Below are 22,475 nucleotides of genomic sequence, written 5' to 3' on the forward strand. Positions count from 1 at the left end.
AAAATTGGAGTATTAATTTTTTTTAAACTGTGCTTTGTTCTTGTATTTTTTTTATTGTTTTTTCTTTTTCACAAGCTATTGAGCTCTTGCAGCGTTTGGTCCAGAACCTGGTGCATTCCTAGGTTTTCTTCCTTTGCCTGCGACAGACTCTCTGCAATAAAGAGGGTGTCATCAATGAATTGCATGATCACATAAATGTCTGGGCTTTGAAAAACATAATCATGTTATGTGGAAAACAGAAAACTACAAGTGAAAGAACAGAGGCAGGAGAAGAGAGAAAAAGGTCTTTATTGTTTTTAGTTAAATGCAAACTGAAAAGAGCAGGATGGGAGAAGAAATGCTTAAGAATGCAGAAAGAAATGAAGAGCAAACATCAGAAGCTAAGTGGGAGCTTCACAAGGTGTTCATATCATTGAGGGCATGATCCAGCTCCTCGCTGATAGCCTTGTATTTCAGCTTCTGAGTGTACAACTCATCTGGAGTCGGAAATGGAGGAGGAGAAAGCAGGGGGAGGGGGTTCAGAGTCAAGTGCAGGTCAGGGCAGAGGAAGAGGAGAGAAATGAAAGAGACCAGCTTAAATATAAACTCAAGTACGACTTTACAGAAGAGATCAGTGAGGAAAAAAAGAACAGATTGCAGCAGAAACAGGATGTACCTTCAAGGTCGTCTATGGTCTTTTCCAGCTTCGACACTGTTCTTTCTGCAAATTCTGCACGGGTTTCCGCCTATAGTACAACACAAAAAGAAAAAAAACAAGCCCACCACAAACATTAATCATCCTTATCCAAACAACAAAAGCATGTGGACAACTCTTCAGTTTGATTTTACCTCCTTGAGTCTGTCATTCAGGATTTTAATCTCCTCTTCGTATTTGTCTTCTTTCTCAGAGTACTGCACAGAAAAAGAGCGGCTTCATCAGTTTACTGCCATGGTAGTTCATTTAAAAGCATTTGATTTCAATCGACTTTTTTTTTTTGCCTTAATTTTTCATCATTAAAAAAAAATAACTCTAAAAGTCTTTTATTGAGATTCTCTGTGATAAACCCACACAAGGTGATAATCCTTTGCTCCAGCCTACAGTCTTCTTCTTTAGGATGTTATTGTACTTAGCTCCATTTCTCCCACACTGGACCAGTCTAATGTTTGGATATTCATCTAAACGGCTTAACTGTTAAATTGACTTTATAATTAGGGTATTTATCCATTCATCTTCCATTACTTGGTTCCTCCATCCTCTCCGAAGAAAAGCAACCCTGTAGCATGATGCTCCCACCACCATGTTTCACAGTGGGCTTAGTGTGTTAAGGTTAACTTCCCTTGTTAGTTTAAAAAAAAAACCTAAACCTGAGCCTGTCTTCCCCACCAGCCTGCTGTGTCATTTGGTCTTCAAGATAATGTTCGTTCTCTAACAAAGTATTTCCCAACCTTTTTTGACTCGTGTTCCCCGTTGGGCATTTTGTCTTACGTTGAGTCCCCCTCTCAGTCAACAGTGTTGTTAATTGTTCAAAAGTGGAACGTACAATAACCGACTATAAATATTTTACTAAATCTTTCAATTTGAGCAAATAATTCTTAGGTATTTTATTGTTGTCATCTCAAATGAAAAAAACAAAAACAAAACATAAATATGTTGCCTGGAAGTTAGTAAGGAATTGAAATATATACAAAATAAAATCATATTATAAACATGTATTCATAAAACAGGAGCTCCTCTTAGTAACTCCTTTATAATCACATTTAAACTTGATGAAGTGGGAACAAAATACAGGAAAAAAGTATAGTTAGACTGACTTAATTAGTTACTTAATTAATTACTTTGTTTTCATCAAGACACCCGAGCTGATCTGATGAGCTCCGATAGCTCAGTGTGAAAAACAGCTGATCCCAGGCTGTTCTCTACATCCAGTCCGTTAAAGCTCTGTCAAAGCTGAACTCAAAGAAAAACTTACATTTTGGTTGAAAAAAAGCTTGTTCTATTATTTAGTTGGGTCCTCACAAAGCAAAACAGATCCCAGCAATATTTCATTTACTACCTAAGAAATAAAATATTTTTTCATGTACCCCTTGCAATGCACTCGAAGACCACTAGGAGTACGAGTTCCACCAGTTGGGAATATTTGCTCTAAAAACCCTCTGAGACATCCTGATAGAGCTGGACTTGTCCCATAGGTTTGGCTTACAATATAGGCGCTCTTTGAAGTCCATTAACTGCACTATATTTTAAAAAAAGGCAACAAGGTTCATTATAAAAACAAGTTACATGCTTTTCTATTCAGCTATTACTTTGTGTGGATCTACCAACTAAATTCCCCAAACCATTGAAGCATTGCAGTTCGATATGGTGTGTGAATACGTCTGTTTCTTCTATAAGAAGTGTTGAGTAGGAAAGTGTGTAATCTGGACTGTTACCTTATCGGACTGAGCCTCTAGAGACTTGAGATTGTTGGTGACATTTTTGAGCTCTTCCTCCAACTCGCTACACTTTCTGCAGGGGCAGAGTAAAAAATTATCCGTTATTAGCATTCATCAGCAACTCCCCACCATTTGTTCTGTTTTTTTCCTTGTGCTTACAGTTCAGCAAGCTCTGCCCTCTCCTCCGCCCTTTCCAGGTCACCCTCCAGGATCACCAGTTTGCGAGCAACCTATTGAGAAAGAGGCCGAGAAAGACAATCAGCACAAGGCGAAACAGGAGCAGAAATAAGATCGGGTTTGTTTGGAGAAATGTGGAAGAATAGCTCCGATTTGAACGAGCACCTCCTCATATTTGCGGTCGGCCTCCTCTGCGATGTGTTTGGCTTCTTTGAGCTGCAGTTCCTGGATCTCCATCTTCTCCTCATCTTTCATGGCTCTGTTCTCAATCACCTTCATGCCTCTAAAGATGAGAAGATGTAAAACGTTAACAGGGAGACAGACCTCAGCAAAGCGATGCTTTTAAATTAAAGCAATGAAAAAATCTGGAAAAGATTAAAAAAGCAGACACACACTATACAGTTAAAGCTAAAATTATACAAATTATACAAAATATATATTAACCAATAGTTAATTTCAAGAGAAAAAGAAAGATGCCATTTTTTTAAAGTACTTGAGGGTTTACACTGTTGTTCAGTCAGTTTGTCAAAAAACTGAGCAACCCCTAGATAAAGTAAATTAAAAATATAATATATTTTTGCCTTAAAAGAGGTTTTAGATTTGAATAACAACTATGGTTCCCAAATTATTTTATGTTGGGCTTGTTTTTTACCTCTTCGAAAGACTTTTGATGCGTTTCATGTTGGATCAAGTTTTATGAGACGGGCATTCCTGAATCTTTATTTTTTGGTACTCTAAGTCCATACAGATAAAATGAGGTAACTGTGTGCTGCAGGTTTTTATGGTTCATAACAGCGTTAACCAACTTTTGAACAGTGAAAGCTGTAAACTGATTGTGGAACAGGGTACATGTTTGCTGTTATCTCACAGCTGCAGCTGCTGCAGCTAGAAACCACAGATTATGACTGAAATCCTGATGTCATAATGGACTCAGAACTGAAACCTTCAGAGTCAAATAAAGGCAATTACCAGGTCAGCCTTTTATAAATCTGAAGAACATCCCAAGGATTAAAGGACTAATTTCCAAGCAGCATCTAGAGAAACTCATTCATGCATTTATCTTGAGTATAATTTATTACTGCAACAGTGTCTTGAAAGCTTTGCCTAAAAAGTCCATCAGACAGCTGCAGCTGATCCAAAATGCTGCTACCTGTGTTCTCACTAGAACTAAGAAAGTAGAGCATATTAGCCCAGTTCCGCTGTCCTTCCACTGGCTCCTTGTAGCTCAGAGAATAAACTTTAAAATCCTTCTGTTAGTCTAGAAAACACTGAATGGATCAGCATCTCAATCGGTCTCCGCCATTCACGTGACATTTGTTGCTAAGACGCCATTTTAGGTGGAAAAGGCGTAGTGTAAACAACCGCAGCATAGCTAAACGAAGGACTAAAGGCCCGTTTACATAGCAGTCTGTCCAAGATAAGTCATTACAGTTAACATAAGCCTGAAAACAGGGGCGGATTTAGGAAAATCGGTCTCCGCCAGTCACGTGACATTTGTTGCTAAGACGCCATTTTAGGTGGAAAAGGTGTAGTGTACCGCGCCCGAGGTAAACAACTGACGTCACTTGGCGGAGACCGATACATAAAAAAGTTGTTGTCAGTGTTTCAACCTCTCAGACCACTCAGGTCTTCCAGTTCAGCCTACTCTAGATCTACACCCAGGACTAGAACAAAGATGGAGAAGCAGCCTTCAGTCCCTATGCTTAATTTATCTGGAACAAACTCCCGGAAGACTGAAAAAGTGCTGAAAGCCTGAGTTCTCCTAAGTAAAATTAAAAAAAATATTTGTTTAAAACTGCCTTTGACTGTTGAAGTTAAACTATTAACTGGTGTATTATTAGTTTAAGGTTGTGGTCATGCTGTTATATTTCTTTCTACCTGCTTTAATCGTATTCTTTATGTTTATTTGCTTTTTATTGTTTTTATTTTCTTCAATTTCTTTGTTTAATTCATGTAGAGCACTTTGAATTGACTTTGTATTTAATTGTTAGATAAATAAACTTGCCTTGCCGACAATTGTCCAAGACATGCTTAAGTTTGATCAACTAGATTTTCCTTCTTCTCCTGTTCTGTTCCCCAAAATACAACCAACTCTCTGTCTCTGTAACTAATAACTTCTGAGCAGTGTAGGTCTGTGTCTTTTGTACCTTTCACTCTCGTCCGCAGCCTTCTCTGCCTCCTCCAGCTTCTGCAGGGCCGTGGCCAGTCTCTCCTGGGCTCGGTCCAGTTCTTCCTCCACCAGCTGGATGCGTCGGTTCAGAGAGGCCACTTCGCCCTCGGCCTTCAGCCAGACAGAGAAGAAATAGACAGAGACTTGTTAGAGGTCAAAGTTCAGATGGAAAACATCCAGTGCAGGATATTAACGATGCAGCTGTAATGACATGTTGAAGTACTGTGATTTATTTAGATATTATGGAGCGTTTGACAGAGTTAAACAGGCAAAAAAGATTAAATTGCCAAGAAAAGTTCATATTTGGACGCTTCACAGACATTTGAGTTTTCCTGCTAATGCCACCAGGAGAGGGAAAGTGATTCTCAGCTTTCTTTGTGCAACATCTGATAAAATTCCAGGCATAAGGACGTCTTCATTCCAGCAAATACAAGCTTGACTGTGGTCTGTCCTGACTTGCATGGAGGTGTGAGAGGCCTAAACACTCTGCTTAAATCCCCTTACATCACATGCATTCAGTAGAAATTCAAAATGAGGAACAAACTGAGACATGATGAGGCTGTTTTCAGTATCAAGGCAGAACCAAGGTTTAAAGAGTTGCTTTCAAAGCTGAAAACATTCCCATCCAATCATTAGACCCGCTGAGGGTCTATAATAGGGATGCTGTTGCTCTCTGCACAGGGGTGCCAGATGTTGGGAAATGGAGTCTGCAGATTTCATCATACATCTGTTATTTATTGGTTCTCTCTGATAAGTTACATAAAAACAAGTAGTTATTCTGGAGCTGATTCCTGCAGCTCTAAGATATTTTGATGAGCAGCCAGAGAAGGCTTCCTAGTGACATGACTCGTTCCTGAGCAATGCAGCAATGCCCTTTCCCCACTTGTTCCTGTGCACTGCCGATTAGCTGGCTGCTCTACTTTTTCCTTCTCTTATTGGAGGAAGTCCCTTAAATAATGTGTGGAAACCGAAGGTCCCCTAAATACATTTTGTTTTAGGTAATAGTCCTTTAAAAAACTAACACTTTTATGAAATTTAGCAGGAATTGTATTTCTTTTCTCATGATGTCATGCTGTCTCACTTATTCTTTTGTGAAGAATTATCTCCGTTCTGCTTTTCATAAAAAGCTCTGGACTTTGCAGCCTGAGCAGGGACTTTGAAAAAGAAAAGTGCTGATGCTGAAAAACAGAGCGTTCATTAAACCCTAACAATGTGAAAAGCTTCAGCTGCGTAGCTTCTTCACAACCTTTTTCCTGTCAGGCGGACGTTTCCTGTCTGCCTGATATCTCAGTTAACCATGTCTGTTCCCTCCTTCCTGTGTGAAGACTGAAGAGGAGGAGGAAGAATAACAGAATCTTCGTTTCCAGAGAGGCTGTGTGTGAAATTGGGTTTAGTAAAAAAAAAAGGGGTTAAAGGAAGAAAAGGGAACAAAGGCTTTATGGATGTTAAAAAAGGAGTAAAACTGTTTCCTAAAGCCTTAAAATACTGGCCCTCTGTCTTTACATATCATGTCACTAAATAGTGTTCCTTGTACCCATGAAATGTTAAAACTTTTTTAATTTATTTATTAATTTTTACACACAGTACTACAGGGATTGGACTTACTCCAACTCATGGGTCTTTACAAGACAGAGGAAATTGTACCTACATTTTTAACCATATTGCAAAATAAATAAATAAAAAGTCCAAACTCGGAGAGAGACCGCCGTTTCTAACCAAAACCTAACTTTACACATCTGATATAATTCCAATATATCAGGTGTGATTAAAGCAAGGTAACAGTGGCAGTAATAAAATAATCTGGTCAAACTTTCACACAAATAATATTACCTGCCACCAATATTTGTTGCGTTTTAAGTCATTTAAAACACATGACCAATAGTAGGATGTTGTGCTTCTCTTTGAAATATGTAAGGTAGGGTTTCCCACTTAGAACCAGAAGCTAAAATCCTTAAATGGGAAACTGGGGAGTGTCTTAGCAACCCCAAAATTCAAAACTCTAATATGACAGGGGAAAGTTGTAACTATTGTTTTACATAGATCTCTAGCAGTAGCTTATTTTATCAAGCTTTTTCTACACATGATGCTATACAAGCTTTATTAATGATAACGTACCTGTATTGTGTTAATAGGAAGAATTTATGGATACATAATTTTACAGTTTTGCAGACATTCGCATCACTATATGTTGCAATTCCTAATTAGTTTTCCATCGTTCAACTAAATATACAGTACTTCATTCAGGTGAGAAGTCATTCCCAATTCTAACGTCATGAATTAATCAAACACAACGCAAGTCTGGTGATAGAGTACAACAAAAAGCCAATTTGTATCATAAAAGTTGTAGAACAGCTGGTTTATGTAAAGATTAATGCAACATAGCAACAATAGCTGGAAGTTCTTGGTTAGCTGTGGAACTCTTTGGTTCCCACTGAGGTGGGGTTTTTGGAATTATTCACTTACTGAACTACTTTGTAAACTTCACAGGTGGAGTGAGATCATTTGATATCAAAATGCCAACCAATGTAACAGGCAAGCCGAATTCTCGAGAGAGTTAAACCGTTCGTGACAGACCTGAAACGAGTCGGCCAATCATGTAGCAGAATCTTTGAAAAAGGAGCAGCAGTTGCCTTATAAGCATACATCCTTGTGGTTTCTCATGGCTCCCACAGACATTTGGTACCATGACTGGCTTAAACCACACTTTGTTAGGTGGGCCACAGGTATTGCTCAGAAGGTCCTGTTGAATGTTCCACCTTTTCAAAGGGATTTGATCTGAGCAGTCCCAGAAACCTGAATGCCACTCATCACCAATCTGGCTTGTTGGATTAGATTACAGTTGTTCCGTTATGACTCCTACCTAAAAGAACCCTGAGCTGGTAACCACCTGCTGGTAGATAAAACGCATCATTGCCATATTACTTAACTCTCCACAGTGGAATGAGAACTAAATTTTAATAACAAAGTAGGTCCTTGGTGGGAAAAAACTGAGAAATAGTAGGTACAAAATATCCCTGTAGAAATTCCTACTTGCTGACTAAAAATGTGAAAATGCAAAAAACCTTGAAAGGTAGGAAATGGCAAGAAGGTAGAATGTCCATAACATCTCACCCAGTTTTAAATGGTTGTGTAGAAGCATTGGGTGAAATCAGTAATTATTTGTTAGTTTATGAGAATAGTTCGACTGGCCATCTTTGGCTGCTAAACAAACATCTGCTAATACAGGTGTTAATGTTATCCCTCTATTTGCTCTCACATTTACAGCTAATTTGCTTCACATTAACCATTTAAATAATTGAAAGAATTTTTTTTGTTTGTTTGTTTTGTTTTTAAGCATTTATTGGTAAAGACAGCCCAATATGTGGTACATTTACTGTTATAGAACCAAGGTCTTAAACTGTTTCAGTGAAGCAAATCACAGCAGAGAAAATGTTATAACTAAAATAACTTAAAACAAAATTAGCCAGTTTTTTCTTGATATGCTACAAACAGTTATTGGCAGGTCATATACTACAAAATTGCTTTTTATTTTATTTTAAAATCAGTAAATGTATAGGGCTAAACCAATGCATCTGCTAACAGTACCAGCATTGCCATACCATCCCTATAGTGATAGATTATGCTTTGGCTGTTATATTTGTTGTAATTTTGTCTTTCCTTTCAAAAATTACCCTCACTGCCAGCATAACAGTTTTTGTCTGTTATAGTACTTAGAAAATACTTAATTTAATAAGAATAAATATTATTAAATATATAAAAATAATAACTTGAAAATAATAAAGTTGGTTATAAATGTACCAGATAGAAAAGACCTAAAAGGTTGCACATCTACTTATAATGTGGTAAAAATGACCCCACTGTGGAAGAGTCCCTGCGTGGATGTGGGGCGGGTGGGAAGTTAGGTAACAAAGCCTTGAAAAAGTCATCCAATGAAGAATAATCTGAGTTTAAACAATAACAAAACAAATAAAATGTAACAAATTCACATCTGGGCGGATGTTTAGACACTCCCTTTGCTTTATGCCTCTTTCATTATGACCATTGCTCTGTCAGTAGTTCTGAAATCTTTACTTTTTTTGCAAAAAAGAAAAAAAAGAAAATGTTTAAGAGAAGCTTTAAAAGCAGGCAAAGTGTTTTATCCTGGGTTAAATTATAAAGGAGCTCACTTTTTCGCGCAGTTCCCGTTCTGTATCCAACTCCCTTTGTACTTCCAGTGCGCGATCCTCTGCTTCATCAACTTGCTGCTGAAGGCTTTGGATTTTCTTCTTTACCATCTCCATGATTAACTGCGATTATTCACTTTTATCTCTAACAAACTAAAACTTTAGAAATAAGAGGCTGAGAGATGAATGTTAAATCGAAGTTTCCAGCTTTTTTTTTTCTCTCCCTCTGGCAGGAAATCAGGGACGATGGGATGAGTTAAAAAAAGGAAAAAGAAAGAAAATGGGCTGGGAGGTTTCAGGAAATTTATGGCGAGATCCTCCAATCCCCGTAAAGAAACCAGTCTGGGATGACATCACAGCTTTCAGGAGGGGAAGGGACTAAAATTTTTCCTCCTCCTAGAAAAAAAAGGAGTGGAAGTTTTTCTATTATGGACTTATAAGGCAAACAAGGTGTATGTTCCTGCTCTGATCACTGAGAGAGTGAGATAAGAAGGCGCTGCATTGAAGGCGTGGTTTCACTTGGTTGCTTCATGTACAGACCGGGGGAAAACAATGGGAAAACACAGGAATAATGTATTTAAACGAAGAGAAGTAGTTGGGTGGGGCGGTGATAATCCCACTCATCTGGGGTTGCTGACCTGTGCCATGGAATGTAAATTGATTTGTTTGCATACATGACCCGCAGCCCTGTTGGGGGGTCAACACACCCCTCAAACTCCTTCAGCTATGGAAGACTGGGAGTGCCACAATAAAATAACAAGTACTGGTCTTATGAATAATAAAAAAAAAAAAAACATTCAACAGCAACATAGAAAGAAGATGCTCAGTTAACTAGCAAACAACAAACGTCGTAATGAGTTAAGGTATCTATAATTTATACCAGGGGCAGAGCTATATGTGGGGGCAAGGGGTGGCCATGGCCCTTATACCCTTAGCCAATCATTGGCCACACCTGTGGCTACCCCTACCAATTTTCCCTCTAAAGCCCGGCGTACACTGTGCGATATTTTCCAGTTGTGTGAGAATCTTTCGATCGGGCTGATTTTCAGCCTGATCATGAGTCGTGTAGTGTACAGGGAGAGCTCTGCACTCCCGCGGGAGTCCCACGGGACCCAACGCAAGGCAGTGCGGCGCTGGGACAAATATTGAAAGCTCATTGCAGGTGCGGGCGGGAGGGAGAGCGTACAGTGCGGGTGCGGGCGGAACGGTGGTAAGCGGCAGACCCACAAACTAAAAACATGTTTTAAAATGTAAAATTAAATGTAAAATAAAGTCATGAATTATCAATCAATGTCTATATATATATATATACACCACAATGTGCTGGATATTGCAGTTCGTGCAACCTAACGCGCATCATGCACTATGTGGTGAAGAATTGCCAGTAATGTGCTCAGCTAAGCACTGTGTGTTTAATTCCTCAAACTTATGACACAAATTGCCTTGAGCAGTAGGCGAACAGCGGAATCATGCTGGAATTGCGGACGGGAGCAAACAAACTATTACAGGTGCGGGCGGGAGCGGGACTGAAAATCATAATTCTTTGCGGTACTGAACACTGCGGGAGTGGGTGGGCCTCTAACGAGCGGTGATCAGTCTCTCACGACCACCTCCCCATCAGGAATCGTGAGGTCGGGACCTCCTGGGCAGAGAAGGATTCTTCTCTTTATTCTTCCTCTCAGGCCCCGTCCACACAAAGACGAACCCTGGCCTAAACGCACAAATTTTTCACCAAACCAGCCTCTCATCCACACGAAGCCGGCGTTTCGGGGGTCTGTAAACGATCTTTTTTTTATTCAGCCTTCAGAGTGGGAAGATTTCGAAACGCCGTTTTCGCGTTTCCATCTTTACGCTCTAACCGCATATTTTATTTTTACACGCATGCGTCATAGCGTCGCCTCTAAACACGCATGCGCGACACAGTATCACAACAACAATGGCGCAGTTGCTGCTAATGCTACTCACCCTGCTGTCGGGCTTACAACAGAATCTTCTTCTTCTGGAATATCTCCAGGAAGAACAGAGCAATATCGACGACATAGTTCAGCACCTGAATTTGACTTGACCACGAAAATGGACCCGCAGGGCAACCATGTATAAATATTAGTGCGCATGCCCAACATTTCGTCGCTTATTTTTGCTTTGGCACCACAGCGCCACTTGCAGGCCTGGCATACATTTTGCAGCGTTTTCATGCATTCGTGTGGACGCTCACATTTATTTTACGTCTCCGTCTTTACGGCAAACGTTTTGGAAAATATCAGCGTTTCGTGTTCGTTTTGACTTCGTGTGGACGGGGCCTCAGATGTAAACTTAGCAGCGTGGCAGTGATGCATGAGTGAAATGCAGTTCTTTCTGTAAAATTGACAGACCGTAGTAGCCACATTTGCTCAGAAAGTCTTTGTCCAAATACGTTGTCACCTTTTCTTTTGAGGGCTTTCAGCACAAAAATGCACAAATTCCAAAGGCAGTGCGTTTCACTATAGTGAGCTTAATATTCCCCTTCTACTTGTTTGGCTTCTGGATAGATGCGTCAGGGCAACTCACTGCGGGGCTGAGTCCAACGTGGTTTTTAGTTGTGCAGTGTGAGCAGGTAGATCGCATGAGAGCGTCGGGCCGAACATAAATCGTGAGCTGTGAACTCACACTGTACGATAAACCCTGCGGATTAGTTGTACAGTGTAAGCAGCAGCTGCATGCAATGATTGAAAAAAACCCAAACAGATCATGACAGGACCTGCTTTAGTTCTAAGTGATCTGGAAAACCTCCTCAATAGATCCATGAATTCTGCTTTCTGATGTGATTATGATGTTTTAGTGACTTAATCAACGTCTGAACTTTAATCTGATCAAGGTTCTGTGGCATGACTTCAAGCAGGCCCACCATTCTTAATATTCCTTCAGGGGAATAGAATTAAAAACTATCATGAGAGTGCGGGAAATTCCTCCACAGTGATGTAAAACATTTTCCATTACTGCTAACTCTTGCCAGCAGAAACTGTGGCAATGGGTGGCACAGGAGATTTGAGGGCCAGGTAAATATGGGCTGATCGGCTTATATCCCTGAACAGATGAAATGACATTTTCAAAACTATGTTCTTTATAGTTATTGTTGTGATATTTGTCTAATATTTAAAGTAGTCTGATTATCTGAAACCTGAAAGTGCAAATAAAAAGCAAAACTGGAGGACAAACTACAACAGGTTTTACTCTTTTTTTCATAATTTCTACCTGAATTATTTCCTTTTGTTGCAGTTCTTTTTACACAAAATAGAAATATATAAGAATTAAGTGTTCTCTCTTAGAAAGTTTCCCTATAAACACTGTATAGCTCACAAAAGTTTGTTTGCAATTGTGGTGTTTTTGTACTATTCAGGTATGAAACCTGTTTGTTTCTAGACATTTCATATGCACCATGCATAAACTCCAACACCCCATAAGTACCATTGACTTATGACAATTTCTACTCTGGCTAAAATGTAATTTTACATACGGTAATATTTTTTAGTATTTGCTTTTCTTTATTTCTGTTAGAATCTTTGAAAATTGTTAATTTTTCTGGTCTATTTTTTCCAAAAGTATTGTTTAAAACTAAAGAAATGCCCCTCTTGTTTTAAATCTATGGATATGTTATCAACTCATCTATGGACCAATAGATATTTTCGATCCCCCATGACGTGTTAGATTTATACTGATATAAACGGGTAGATGTTAGTGGACAAGTGTGTGAGTGTGTGCATGAATGGTTGAATATAGTGTAAAGCACTTTGGTCAAGTCCCCTGACTTAAAAAAGTACTATATAAGTACAGGCCATTAACCAATTACGATGACGGTATTTAAAGAAGTTAATAGTCGGTATCTGCTATGCAACAGTTGCTATTCAGTCCTCACTTCCATCCATAATCGAAAACAAACATAAAAAATAAACATGTCCACAATTTTTATGGATAAATTTTCACATGTCAAATTCCTGTTGTTAATGTTATGATCTGTTGGCATAGTCTTAATTTATGCATTGATTTTTGATTCAGACAGTTTTGGTTCTCCGTAGCCCTTTTCTTTTCCTCCTTAAAGCTCACTTTGGATTTATCGTCCCCCTCTGACCTTCTGCTAAGGGTTTTCATGCTTCAGCTCCCTCAGGGTATGGCAGTAGAAACCATTAGCAGAACACACCTGATGTCATCTGATCACAATGGCCTAAAACTCTCTGGTTTGAAACTTTGAGGCATTTTCTCACCTGCTGCATTTATCAAGATCCAGGTTAGCTGCATCAGAGTACACCTAGAAATACATTATATCCCCAATGTTCACATTGTGTGGCGGCGTCTGCCATTTTAGAAAATAATTAGCCTCTGTTACATTTCGCATTTTTTACTGATCTCAGATATTAAACATTTTATAATTGTGATTGTGCTAATCTTTTCCTTTGCATCCTATGTTATTTCAGTGTTTTTATTTTTATGAGCAGACTAAGCAGGCCTGCCTCCAGTGCTGTTATGTAACACTTGTGGTTTCAATTAAGATTTTTCCTTATTGGATTCTATCCCTTATAATCAAAGATGGTACATGCAACGCATATAAGAGGGAAACAAAGTTGCTCTTTAAAAGCCGGCTGCCATTAAATGGTCCGCAGTGTAGGCTGGACCCAGTGTTAAATCTCCACCCCTAAAAAGGCCAAAGCATTGATTTCATTAGACACTGCAGTCTGGGGTTCTCTGTTTGCTTAAGCTGCATTCCTGACATTCCTGCTCGGCTACAGGCTGGCCAAGTTTTGTCTCTGCTTGAGAAACAGCTCAGTTAGCGGCCTTGGTGAGGCAGCAGTAACTTCCCAGAAATGGCTGGGTTAAAAGATAGATGTCTCCCATTTTATAATAAAGTGTAGGTTTTTTTTTTTTTAACACTTGAGCTGAAAAGATTGATGAAATAAGAAGTTTTAGATTCTTTGGCAATTCTTTGGAAAACAAATTGTTGTCATAATTCTTTTTTTTTCTTCCTTTTTTGACCTCATTATTCATAGCCTCTACACTTAAAGTATTTGGCTTATCCATGTTTCTTTTGTCACTTTACATATATGATTTTTGTGGTTTGGTTAGTAAAAAAGCACACTCAAAATAGGAAACTTTTTCTGCTCCTCTTTTGCTTAGCATTAAAGGACTGTTGCTCAGTAAAGTCCATCTGTGAGAGTGGATATCGATACTGTACAGGGAGGAAACCCAAAGGTTGTGATGGTAGGGTGATTAATGAGTTTCAGATGGTGAGGGACGCTGTGGTTAACTCACATCTGCAGCCTTTTTCTCCGATAGTTCCAGCTTCTCCTGAGCATCCTTCAGGGCCTCGGAGAACTTGTCCAACTCATCCTCTGTCCCTTTCAGCTTCTTCTGCAGAGCCAGCAGCTCGTCCTCCAGCTGAGACAAAAGAAAGGTTACATAAACCTACTGAGAAAACAATGCCTTTGCTCTGTTTATTTAATAACAATAAAGTGTCACAACTATCATTTTTTGTTGCTGTTTTTTTGGGAGCTATTCATTTTTTTTTTTATGTATAGCGTCCACACGTGTATTAACAAGATTTTATTTGACAGATTAAACAACACATATTAGGATAACACTGCAAAAATTAAAAGGAAAACAACGTTGTTTTTTATTGGCAATCAAATATTAAAAGTGTAATTTTCTTTTTTTTCACATTTTTTCTTTTAACCCAGATATGGATATATATGATATGGAACTAAAACTGAACTATCTGGTCAGAAAACGCAGCATTTGGGAGGGAACTAACTTGGCTCATCACCTTAAACTGCCATGTAACAAATATGCTTGTGGCAGCATGATACTTTGGATTGCTTTTCTTCAATAACAACGGGGACTCTGAAAGGCTTGATTGGAAGATATATGGAGCTAAATTCAGGGCTATCTTTGCTGAATGCCGGTTAGTTATCACAAAAGATCTTCTGGGTTGGAAATGTACCTTTCATATAAACAAGAACCCTAAACATTAGTCAAAATGAAGGAGTCAAAGAAAGGAACGTAAATCCAAGAGGGAACCTGTGCCGAATTTTGAAACTTGTTTAAAGATGCTCTTCAGCATTTTGTTTAAAGAGAAATGTGTAAAACTTTCTACACTGAAAAAAGTGACTTTTTGTTGCAGTAAACTCCATTAGAGTATTCGTCATAATTTCTACGGTACTCTGTATTTTTAAGCTTTAGTAAAAACTAGAGTTTCTGAAGTAAAATTAAACCTTTTTTAATGTAATAAATGAATTTTGGGGAAAGAGTAAATTTTACTCAGATATCCTTATACTATTTAAATTTTTAATAGCAGTATGTACATAAACCTAAAAATACTACATAAACTTTACTCTAAAAATGCACCATTTTGAAACGCATGCACAGCGGATGATCAATGTAGCTCGCAGCAGGACTGATTCTGTCCAGACGTCTGGATCACACACAGAGCAAGACGTAGTCGCAAGACAGTCATTTTGGCAGGGTGCAACAATACTGCAAAAGCCCGCTTGCTGCACATGGGACTGATGTATACCTTGAACTCGGCATACCCTGTTGATTGGATTTAAACTGTCCCCAAAAGTTAAAGTTGCTTTCCTAAATGCATTCATGACTTTGTCATCTTAGGGTAGGAAAAATGTGGCATCAAATGTGGCAGTGGATGCAGCAAGAAGGTTCCGGGTTTGATTCACGGCCGGGGGTCTTTCTGCTAGGAGTTTTCATGTTCTCCCCGTGCATGCATGGTTTCTCTCTGGGAACTCTGGCTTCCTGCCACAGTCCAAATACATGACTGTTAGGTTAATTGACTTCTCTAAATTCTCATTTGGTGTGAGTGTGGTGTGAATGGTTGTTTGTCCAGTTTGTCTCTGTGGTTCCCTTCGATAAACTGGCGACCTGTCCAGGGTGTACCCCACCTCTCGCCCATAGACACCTGGAGATAGGCACCAGCACCCTTCGCGACCCCAATTGGGATTAAGCGTGACAGAAAATGGATGGATGAATTCCAGTTAGACTGTCAAATGTCAAGCACAAGAAAATAATTAATATCTACTTAATTACTTAGTAACAGCAAATCCTACAGGGATATAAGATTTACTTAAAATTTTGATTAAAATGCTGTTTGTGCCTATAAAAAGCAAGTACACTTTACTTAATTTGTTTAAATACATCTAATTTACAACGTAATTAAGTAGCTGTTAGTTATTATCTTCACAACTGTAATGTCTTATGGAAAGTAAAAGTAAAAAATTCACTTGATACTGGCAAGTGAGTGTTATTTGATATTGCAGCATTAAATTTGTGTGCAAATACTTGCAATATATTTTTTAAGTAAATCTTATGTGTTCCTTTTTATTTAGGGACATTCAAATAGGGAGAGCTGAATACTAATGAATGCTGTACTTTTCCATTTCTTTTGGAATATTTTTAATGTTGAAAATTATCATTACCATCCTGATATACGACTAGAAACCTCTAAGATTTAATGGTAATAGGTTGAAACATGACAAGATCTTGGAAAGCTTTAAGAGGAATTCCTTTTATTTTATTTTTTTATTTTATTTGTAATTTATTTGATAATTAACCAAACATTGTTTAGCAAAACTCTGTAATTATAGCTCTGGTTGAATCTGGTGATGGAGGACATGAATTAGGGAAATCTGAGATACCGCGCTATTACTGGGACATATTTTCAAAAACAAAGAAATTCTGTAAATGTTTATCAGGCATTCTCATTCGGCTGTATCATGCTGTGAAGAGTTGTTCCCTGATGCTTTGGTTTATAAGCAGGAACTGGGGCATTTCTAATGAACAAACTCATCGCCCCTGGAATTCTCAGAATTCCTCTGTAATTTGGGTGACCCGCTCCTCTAATTACCACTGGAGTCTGAGCCCAGTCCTCTTTGTGGTGAATGTTGACATTGCATGTTACTCTGTATATTTTCAGTGTTCTCTGTTGGCCAGACTGCACCCTGGTGTACAACTCTTCCTGCCAAGAATAGCAAATAAAGTGTCTCGGTGCAGCTCTAGCATCTTGGCTATGCTAAGTAAACCAAAGAGCTATCTGTGATCTTCTTGAATTTCAAGCTGAATGTTCACTCATGTGAAAGACATGATGAGGGTCCATATGTGCAGTGCCAGTGATAACTGTCACGCCTGGAGCTCTTTGAGGGTATGATGAGGAGCAGTAGCCTCCAGAGGGATGGAGGGATTCTTTCCACTTGATTTAATGGGGATCCTTTAGCTTTACAAACCTCTTCTCTGTTTATTCCTTCAGTTGGACCACAGAGACAACACCATCCACAGCTCTGCAATAATTACCTCCATTTAGTAACCCTTAAATGCCCTATTACATGTTTAGATTCTGCTTTATTTATGTGAAGCGAGATAAGTACGCTGTCATTAGGTCAGAGGCTTGGAAACGTCCGACTCTCCAAGGCTCGTGTGCTGCAGCACCAAATAAGGATATAAGGGATCAGTGATGTTTTCTCTTAAGACCTCAGTTCAGATAGCGATGCTGAGCAAGATTGATGGAAAAGGAGGGAGGATTAACTGATGGAGAGGAGTGCTTCCAGCGATGCAAATAATTATCTAGCTCAATACGATCACATAAATTTAAGGTGGATCTAACTTTTTTTGTGCTTCTAGGATACATAACATGCAAAAGAGGGGGCTCAGTATCAGCTGCTGGCTAGGAAAAGCCCCTCTATCATAGCATTATTTACTTATACCGGTAGATTGTTATAGTATTTCACTTTTTTGCGTTTATTTTATTTAAAAAAAAAGATTTAAACTCATAAAAAGATGCATATTTATAATTCTAGTAAATAAATCAAAGATAACATAGATTTTGAATTATCAAAAAGATAACTTTTTACTTGTTTTATGCAAACATATTCATTATATTACTCGGTGAGTCTTGAATTTGCCCCTTGCAGATACATAATGTTGCTGAACGAGAACCTGAATTCATAAAACAGTTTCAAAATGCCATAAATATATACAAAACTATTATTGACTGTATTTTTGTGCTTTGTTGTGACTGTCATTTCCCCCTGTTTTTCAATATTTAAGTATTTAAATCTTTATTTTTCCTTACATAAATAGCTCATAATTAGGAAAAAAGATGTCTTTTGAATTCTGGTACATGAAAAGAGATCAACCATCTCACCTGCTTGGATTTATCCTCTGCCTCCTTCTTGTCGGACTCGGCCTGCTCTGCCCTGTCTATGGCATTCTCCTTGTCCAGCTTCAGCATCTGCATCTTCTTCTTGATGGCCTCCATAGTGACTGTTGGCTCTTGGTGTCCTGCAGGGCTCAGAAAAGGGGAAATGTATTACTTTTTCTCTCCTTCAAAGGAAGATGCCTCACAGGAGCTCTTGCCGGGCTGACTGCAGGGAGCAGTTTGCGGATGGAAGAGGAGAGAGACAGGGGGATGCAAAGCAGGAGTCAGTTGAGCTCTGTGTGATTTAAACTTGAGTGGAGGTTTGGAGGCAGCCCCAGTCCCCCGTGACAGCCCTTTCCCACCCGTTCACCCCGTCTGCCACTCCCCAACTTGACTCCTGCAGAATTTACTGTGTACCCCCCCACCCCCTCCTACTCCCTAATCTAAACTTCACCTCTCAAGAGCTCTTTGGAGTAAAAACATTTAGGTAAATGTTCAGGCAATGTCCTTATTTGGAGAAGAGTAACAGATAAAACATGTGAGAAAATCTAGAGCTAATAAACGTAAAGGAAATAATTAATAGTATAGAACTGTTTTATTTTTTCTCTCCATTGCTCTTTAGACCTTCTATATGCCTGCGCTCTCTAACTTTGGAATGCTGAAAATGATGTTAATACCAGAGTCGGTTAGAAAAAGACATAGTTTTCATTCTAGTGTTGAAGGAAAAAAGAATTGGGTGGAAAATGATCCAGCCAAAGAAAATCTGGGGGCGAATTCAGTCTGAAAGCCGCATCCACAGCAGACAGGCGGAGTGTTACAGTCGGGCTAAAAAGACAAAAAAAAAACACAATCACTCCAATTAGGATCCTGCTAATTAATAGGAGTTTGACAGGCTTTTATTTATTTATGGTCTCGGATGAATGATTAAAAAACATGCAAAATGTTGCAAGCTTCCCAGGCTGGTTCTAGGAGTTAGTGATATACACTTGTAAAACTTCTTCAAACTGAAACTGTGCTCCAAATTAGCAGATCATTGTGTCAGACCAGAAGGGAAACTAAAGGAGACTCAAAAGTAAGAGGTGAAAACTGCAGCTCCTTCCAAGTACTTTGCAAAGCACATAGGACATTGTGTTGTGATACAACTACACAATGTAATACATTCATATACAAATCATGATTGCGCTGCTATTTAAAATATGATATAAATCCATAATCAGACCCACTGAGCCCCAACTTAATAAATTTCTATTACAGATGCATGTTTTTCTCTCTTTACGTAGGGCGGTAGGATATGGCAATGAAAATTATAAATATCACAAGCTAAGACTTTCATATCAGATGATAGCTATTGCTTAGTGTTTTGTTTACCTATTTGAAACAAGTAGAAAGAAACATGAATTTAATTTGTAACCACAGCCCAACAACTTTTGAAAATAGGTCAGCCCTGCTTCCAATAATGCTTACTTCCTCTTGCGATATATAGATATTAATTCATTACCCAGCTCTGTATCTACAAGTGTGGCCTATATGTAAACACATTTCAGCCTAACCTCTGTTATTTATTCTTGTATTTTTATTTGTAATCTGTGGAGTAGTTATTTCCAGATTTTGACTAGGCCACTGATGCATTCATGTGCTTTGATCTAAATCATTCTGCTGTTTCTGGCTAAATGGGTAGGGTCATTGTTTGTGTGTCCCCTGAGATCCCTACATGTTTGTGCCAAACTAGAAATGTCTAATTATTGTCCTGTTGACTGACTGTCTCACCTGAGCTATCAATCTCTGCTTATCCTCGATCCTCTATTCTATCAGTTCAGGTGGACAGCCTCTAACATTTTTGGCTGTTAGTATATTTTTCTTACCAAACCCTTATTTAGCTTTTCTATTATTTTTTCCTTGTCCTGTCTAAGCCTGCATAAAATTATTTCTTTATTGGTTTTACCTTTTGATTGCAATTTATGTATTTTTGTTGGATAAAAGTAAAGTGGGCCCAAATCAGATTAATACCAATATGTCATAGCCTTCTTTGTAAAATATGTTAGAATGATAAATTACATGTTTTTTGTATAATTATAAAAAATAAATGAGGGGATATCAATGTACAATAAATACAGGGATAAATTAATCCATGCTTTTAACCTAACACGAATAATTACAAGTAAGTAGTTTACATGATTGTCATAAATAATTCAGTATGAATACATTCAATCTATCATAATAAAGCTACAGTATCATTGTGGGTCTTCATATATACCCTTAGCACCCAGGTCGGTTGTTCTATGGGCTTCATGGGGAGTATTGGGGTGGTAGAAGTAAAGGGGGGAGCTCAACTAAAATATACATACAAAAATAGACATTTTATATCTGTCATTTGTGCCCTAATTAACTTTTTATTGCTTTAACGCATGTGCATAAAGTCTGAAATGTCACCTCAACTTGCTACTAAATGTGGGAAAACAAGCTGGCTATCTGAGGTGTGGCGCAGGTTATTGTTTCACTTTTTTGTTTCCCTTTGTTAGAGTGACCTAGGCCTATTATCAGTAAGGCCTAACCTGAAATTAGAAAAGAAGTGGCATCTTTACGACGTATGTCTGTTTTTGTGGATGTTTGCATCATAAGAGCAGCCCTAAAGGGAAGTAATTAGGGTGTAGGGTGTAGTTTGCAGCATAATGAGTGGCCTACCCACAATCTTTCGTGCAAATATGCTATTGCCATTGCATTTGATTGGTTAACCTGCACTGCTAGTCCAGTTCAGATCGACGGTACCGACAAGAACAGTGTTAGCGGTTAACACCAACATAAAAGGCTTAATCTACATCCCTGAGGTATTAATTGTATATATTTTCATCCTAAATAGTTATTTATTATAAAATGAAAAAATAATTTTAAATAATTTTTTTTACATTTTGTAAATGCTCAATGAGATCATTCAATTGTTTTTTTTTTTTTTAAGCTATAGAATTTTGGCACTTTAGAGTTCTTTAGCTGGAAGTATAATATAATAACAACCAATAACAGCTCTGTTAAGGCCGCATGTCAGCTGCCTTTTGTATCTCTGCTTCTTTCTGTATGTCTGCTTCTGTCTCCTTGAACCTCGGTTGGCCTTGGCAGATGGCCACTCACACTGAGTCTGGTTCTGCTGGAGGTTTCATCCTGTTAAAAGGGAGGTATTTCCTCTCCACTGTCGCTACAAGCATGCTTAATGTGAGGGATTGCCTTCGAATCAAAGAGTCAATGCAAACAACTGTTTTTTCTTAGATAGAAAACTGAATCAATTTGACTGTATGATCTGGTTGAATTGTAAAGTGCCTTGAGATGACATGCGTTGTGAATTTGCTCTATATAAGTAAACTGAACTGAAGTTTATGTTATGATTAATATAAGACTAATAATTCTCCTTAACAGAATAGGGAAACAGTTTTCCAACCAGAGATGAGCAGAGTACTGACAGTTTGATGACGTTTAAATTGTACAGTGCCTGAATTATGGTTTTAATAAAAACTTTAGGAAATGACATGTACTGCAGCAAATACTTTTCCTCAGACCTTTACTCCAATAACTAAAAGGGCTTAGAGCATAAATGGAAGAGGAAACACTGGGAGGATAGGAGAAGCACAAAGAGACGGGGTGAATCAGAAGGGGAGTGAGAGAAATAAGAACCCTCCCACAGGAAATCATTGCTAAACCCTCTTCGCCTTCTATGGTAAAAACTCCCCCAAACGCCACAGTATCGTCTTGGGAGTAGACTCACAGTCCCGCTAAGTATAAATTACAAACTATTTGGGATGATGGAACAGACTAGAGTTCCTTCATGAAGAGCACAAGCTGCTCCAGTTTGTTTGCAATAGTGGGAACATCTACACATCCACTTTTGCTCACATGAACACTTGAACTCAGTCCATGTCACAAGACAATCATGCCTGCCTGATTTTCACAGTGTGCTGTAGCAATCCCCACATGTGTGACTAACCCTGTGTAACACCTGTGTGATATCACCAGACTGGCACATTTGTCAATCAAAGTAAGCATGCCAACATTTGTCAGCTCTAAGGTTTCTGCACAAACATGTTCCCAAAGAATCTATTGACTGACTAATGATGTCTAACTTTAGAGGAAGCATTTCTTATCATGGTTTGTTTTACCAGCTCAGCATGCGCCATAGTAGTTTGAGAACTGATTTAAAATTAGTTTTATATTCTGAGATCCATTTGGAAGAAAACACTTGTACTTAAGTTTCAGAGGACCTTTTCACCCTGCCTCTCGTGTTTACAGTACTTCGTAGTTTAAGAGTAACAGATAGAGGATAAGTTGCTTTGGTTAAGAGAATCATAATTTATTAGCTGATAAAATTGCAAGATTAAAACATTTGGATGCAAATTCAACT

The 22,475-nt window shown here is 38.5% G+C and overlaps 1 protein-coding gene across 5 annotated transcripts; it reads right to left on the reverse strand.

Moving 5' to 3' along the window:
• Positions 1–57: 57 nt before the first annotated feature.
• Positions 58–18,429, reverse strand: LOC107085936 (tropomyosin alpha-3 chain-like). 5 transcript variants are annotated; one of them, XM_015376618.1, is made up of 9 exons: positions 18,098–18,426; positions 14,203–14,328; positions 4,737–4,870; positions 2,755–2,872; positions 2,572–2,642; positions 2,410–2,485; positions 829–891; positions 656–725; positions 58–151 (listed from the first exon to the last, which is right to left on the reverse strand). In XM_015376618.1, exons 1-9 carry the CDS (start codon positions 18,209–18,211, stop codon positions 69–71), a joined length of 855 nt encoding a protein of 284 aa, XP_015232104.1. In that variant the 5' UTR covers positions 18,212–18,426; the 3' UTR covers positions 58–68. The 5 variants fall into 5 exon arrangements, with proteins under 5 accessions (XP_015232104.1, XP_015232107.1, XP_015232103.1 ...); XM_015376617.1 differs by lacking the exon at positions 58–151 and adding an exon at positions 265–476 and having other exon boundaries at positions 18,098–18,425; XM_015376621.1 differs by lacking the exons at positions 14,203–14,328; positions 18,098–18,426 and adding an exon at positions 8,926–9,184.
• Between the last annotated feature and the right edge of the window lie 4,046 nt (positions 18,430–22,475).

The sequence above is a fragment of the Cyprinodon variegatus genome, unplaced genomic scaffold (genome assembly GCF_000732505.1).
Source record: "Cyprinodon variegatus isolate N-32 unplaced genomic scaffold, C_variegatus-1.0 Scaffold137, whole genome shotgun sequence".
Lineage (NCBI taxonomy): Eukaryota > Metazoa > Chordata > Actinopteri > Cyprinodontiformes > Cyprinodontidae > Cyprinodon > Cyprinodon variegatus.

Excerpts from the sequence above, each read along its gene's own strand:
- LOC107085936 (XM_015376618.1), bottom strand. The coding sequence starts at position 18,211 with ATGGAGGCCATCAAGAAGAAGATGCAGATGCTGAAGCTGGACAAGGAG. Across the intron at positions 892-2,409 it reads TAGAGGCTCAGTCCGATAAG|TACTCTGAGAAAGAAGACAA; the intron begins GTAACAGTCCAG and ends TTTTCTGTGCAG. Across the intron at positions 726-828 it reads TGAATGACAGACTCAAGGAG|GCGGAAACCCGTGCAGAATT; the intron begins GTAAAATCAAAC and ends GTTGTACTATAG.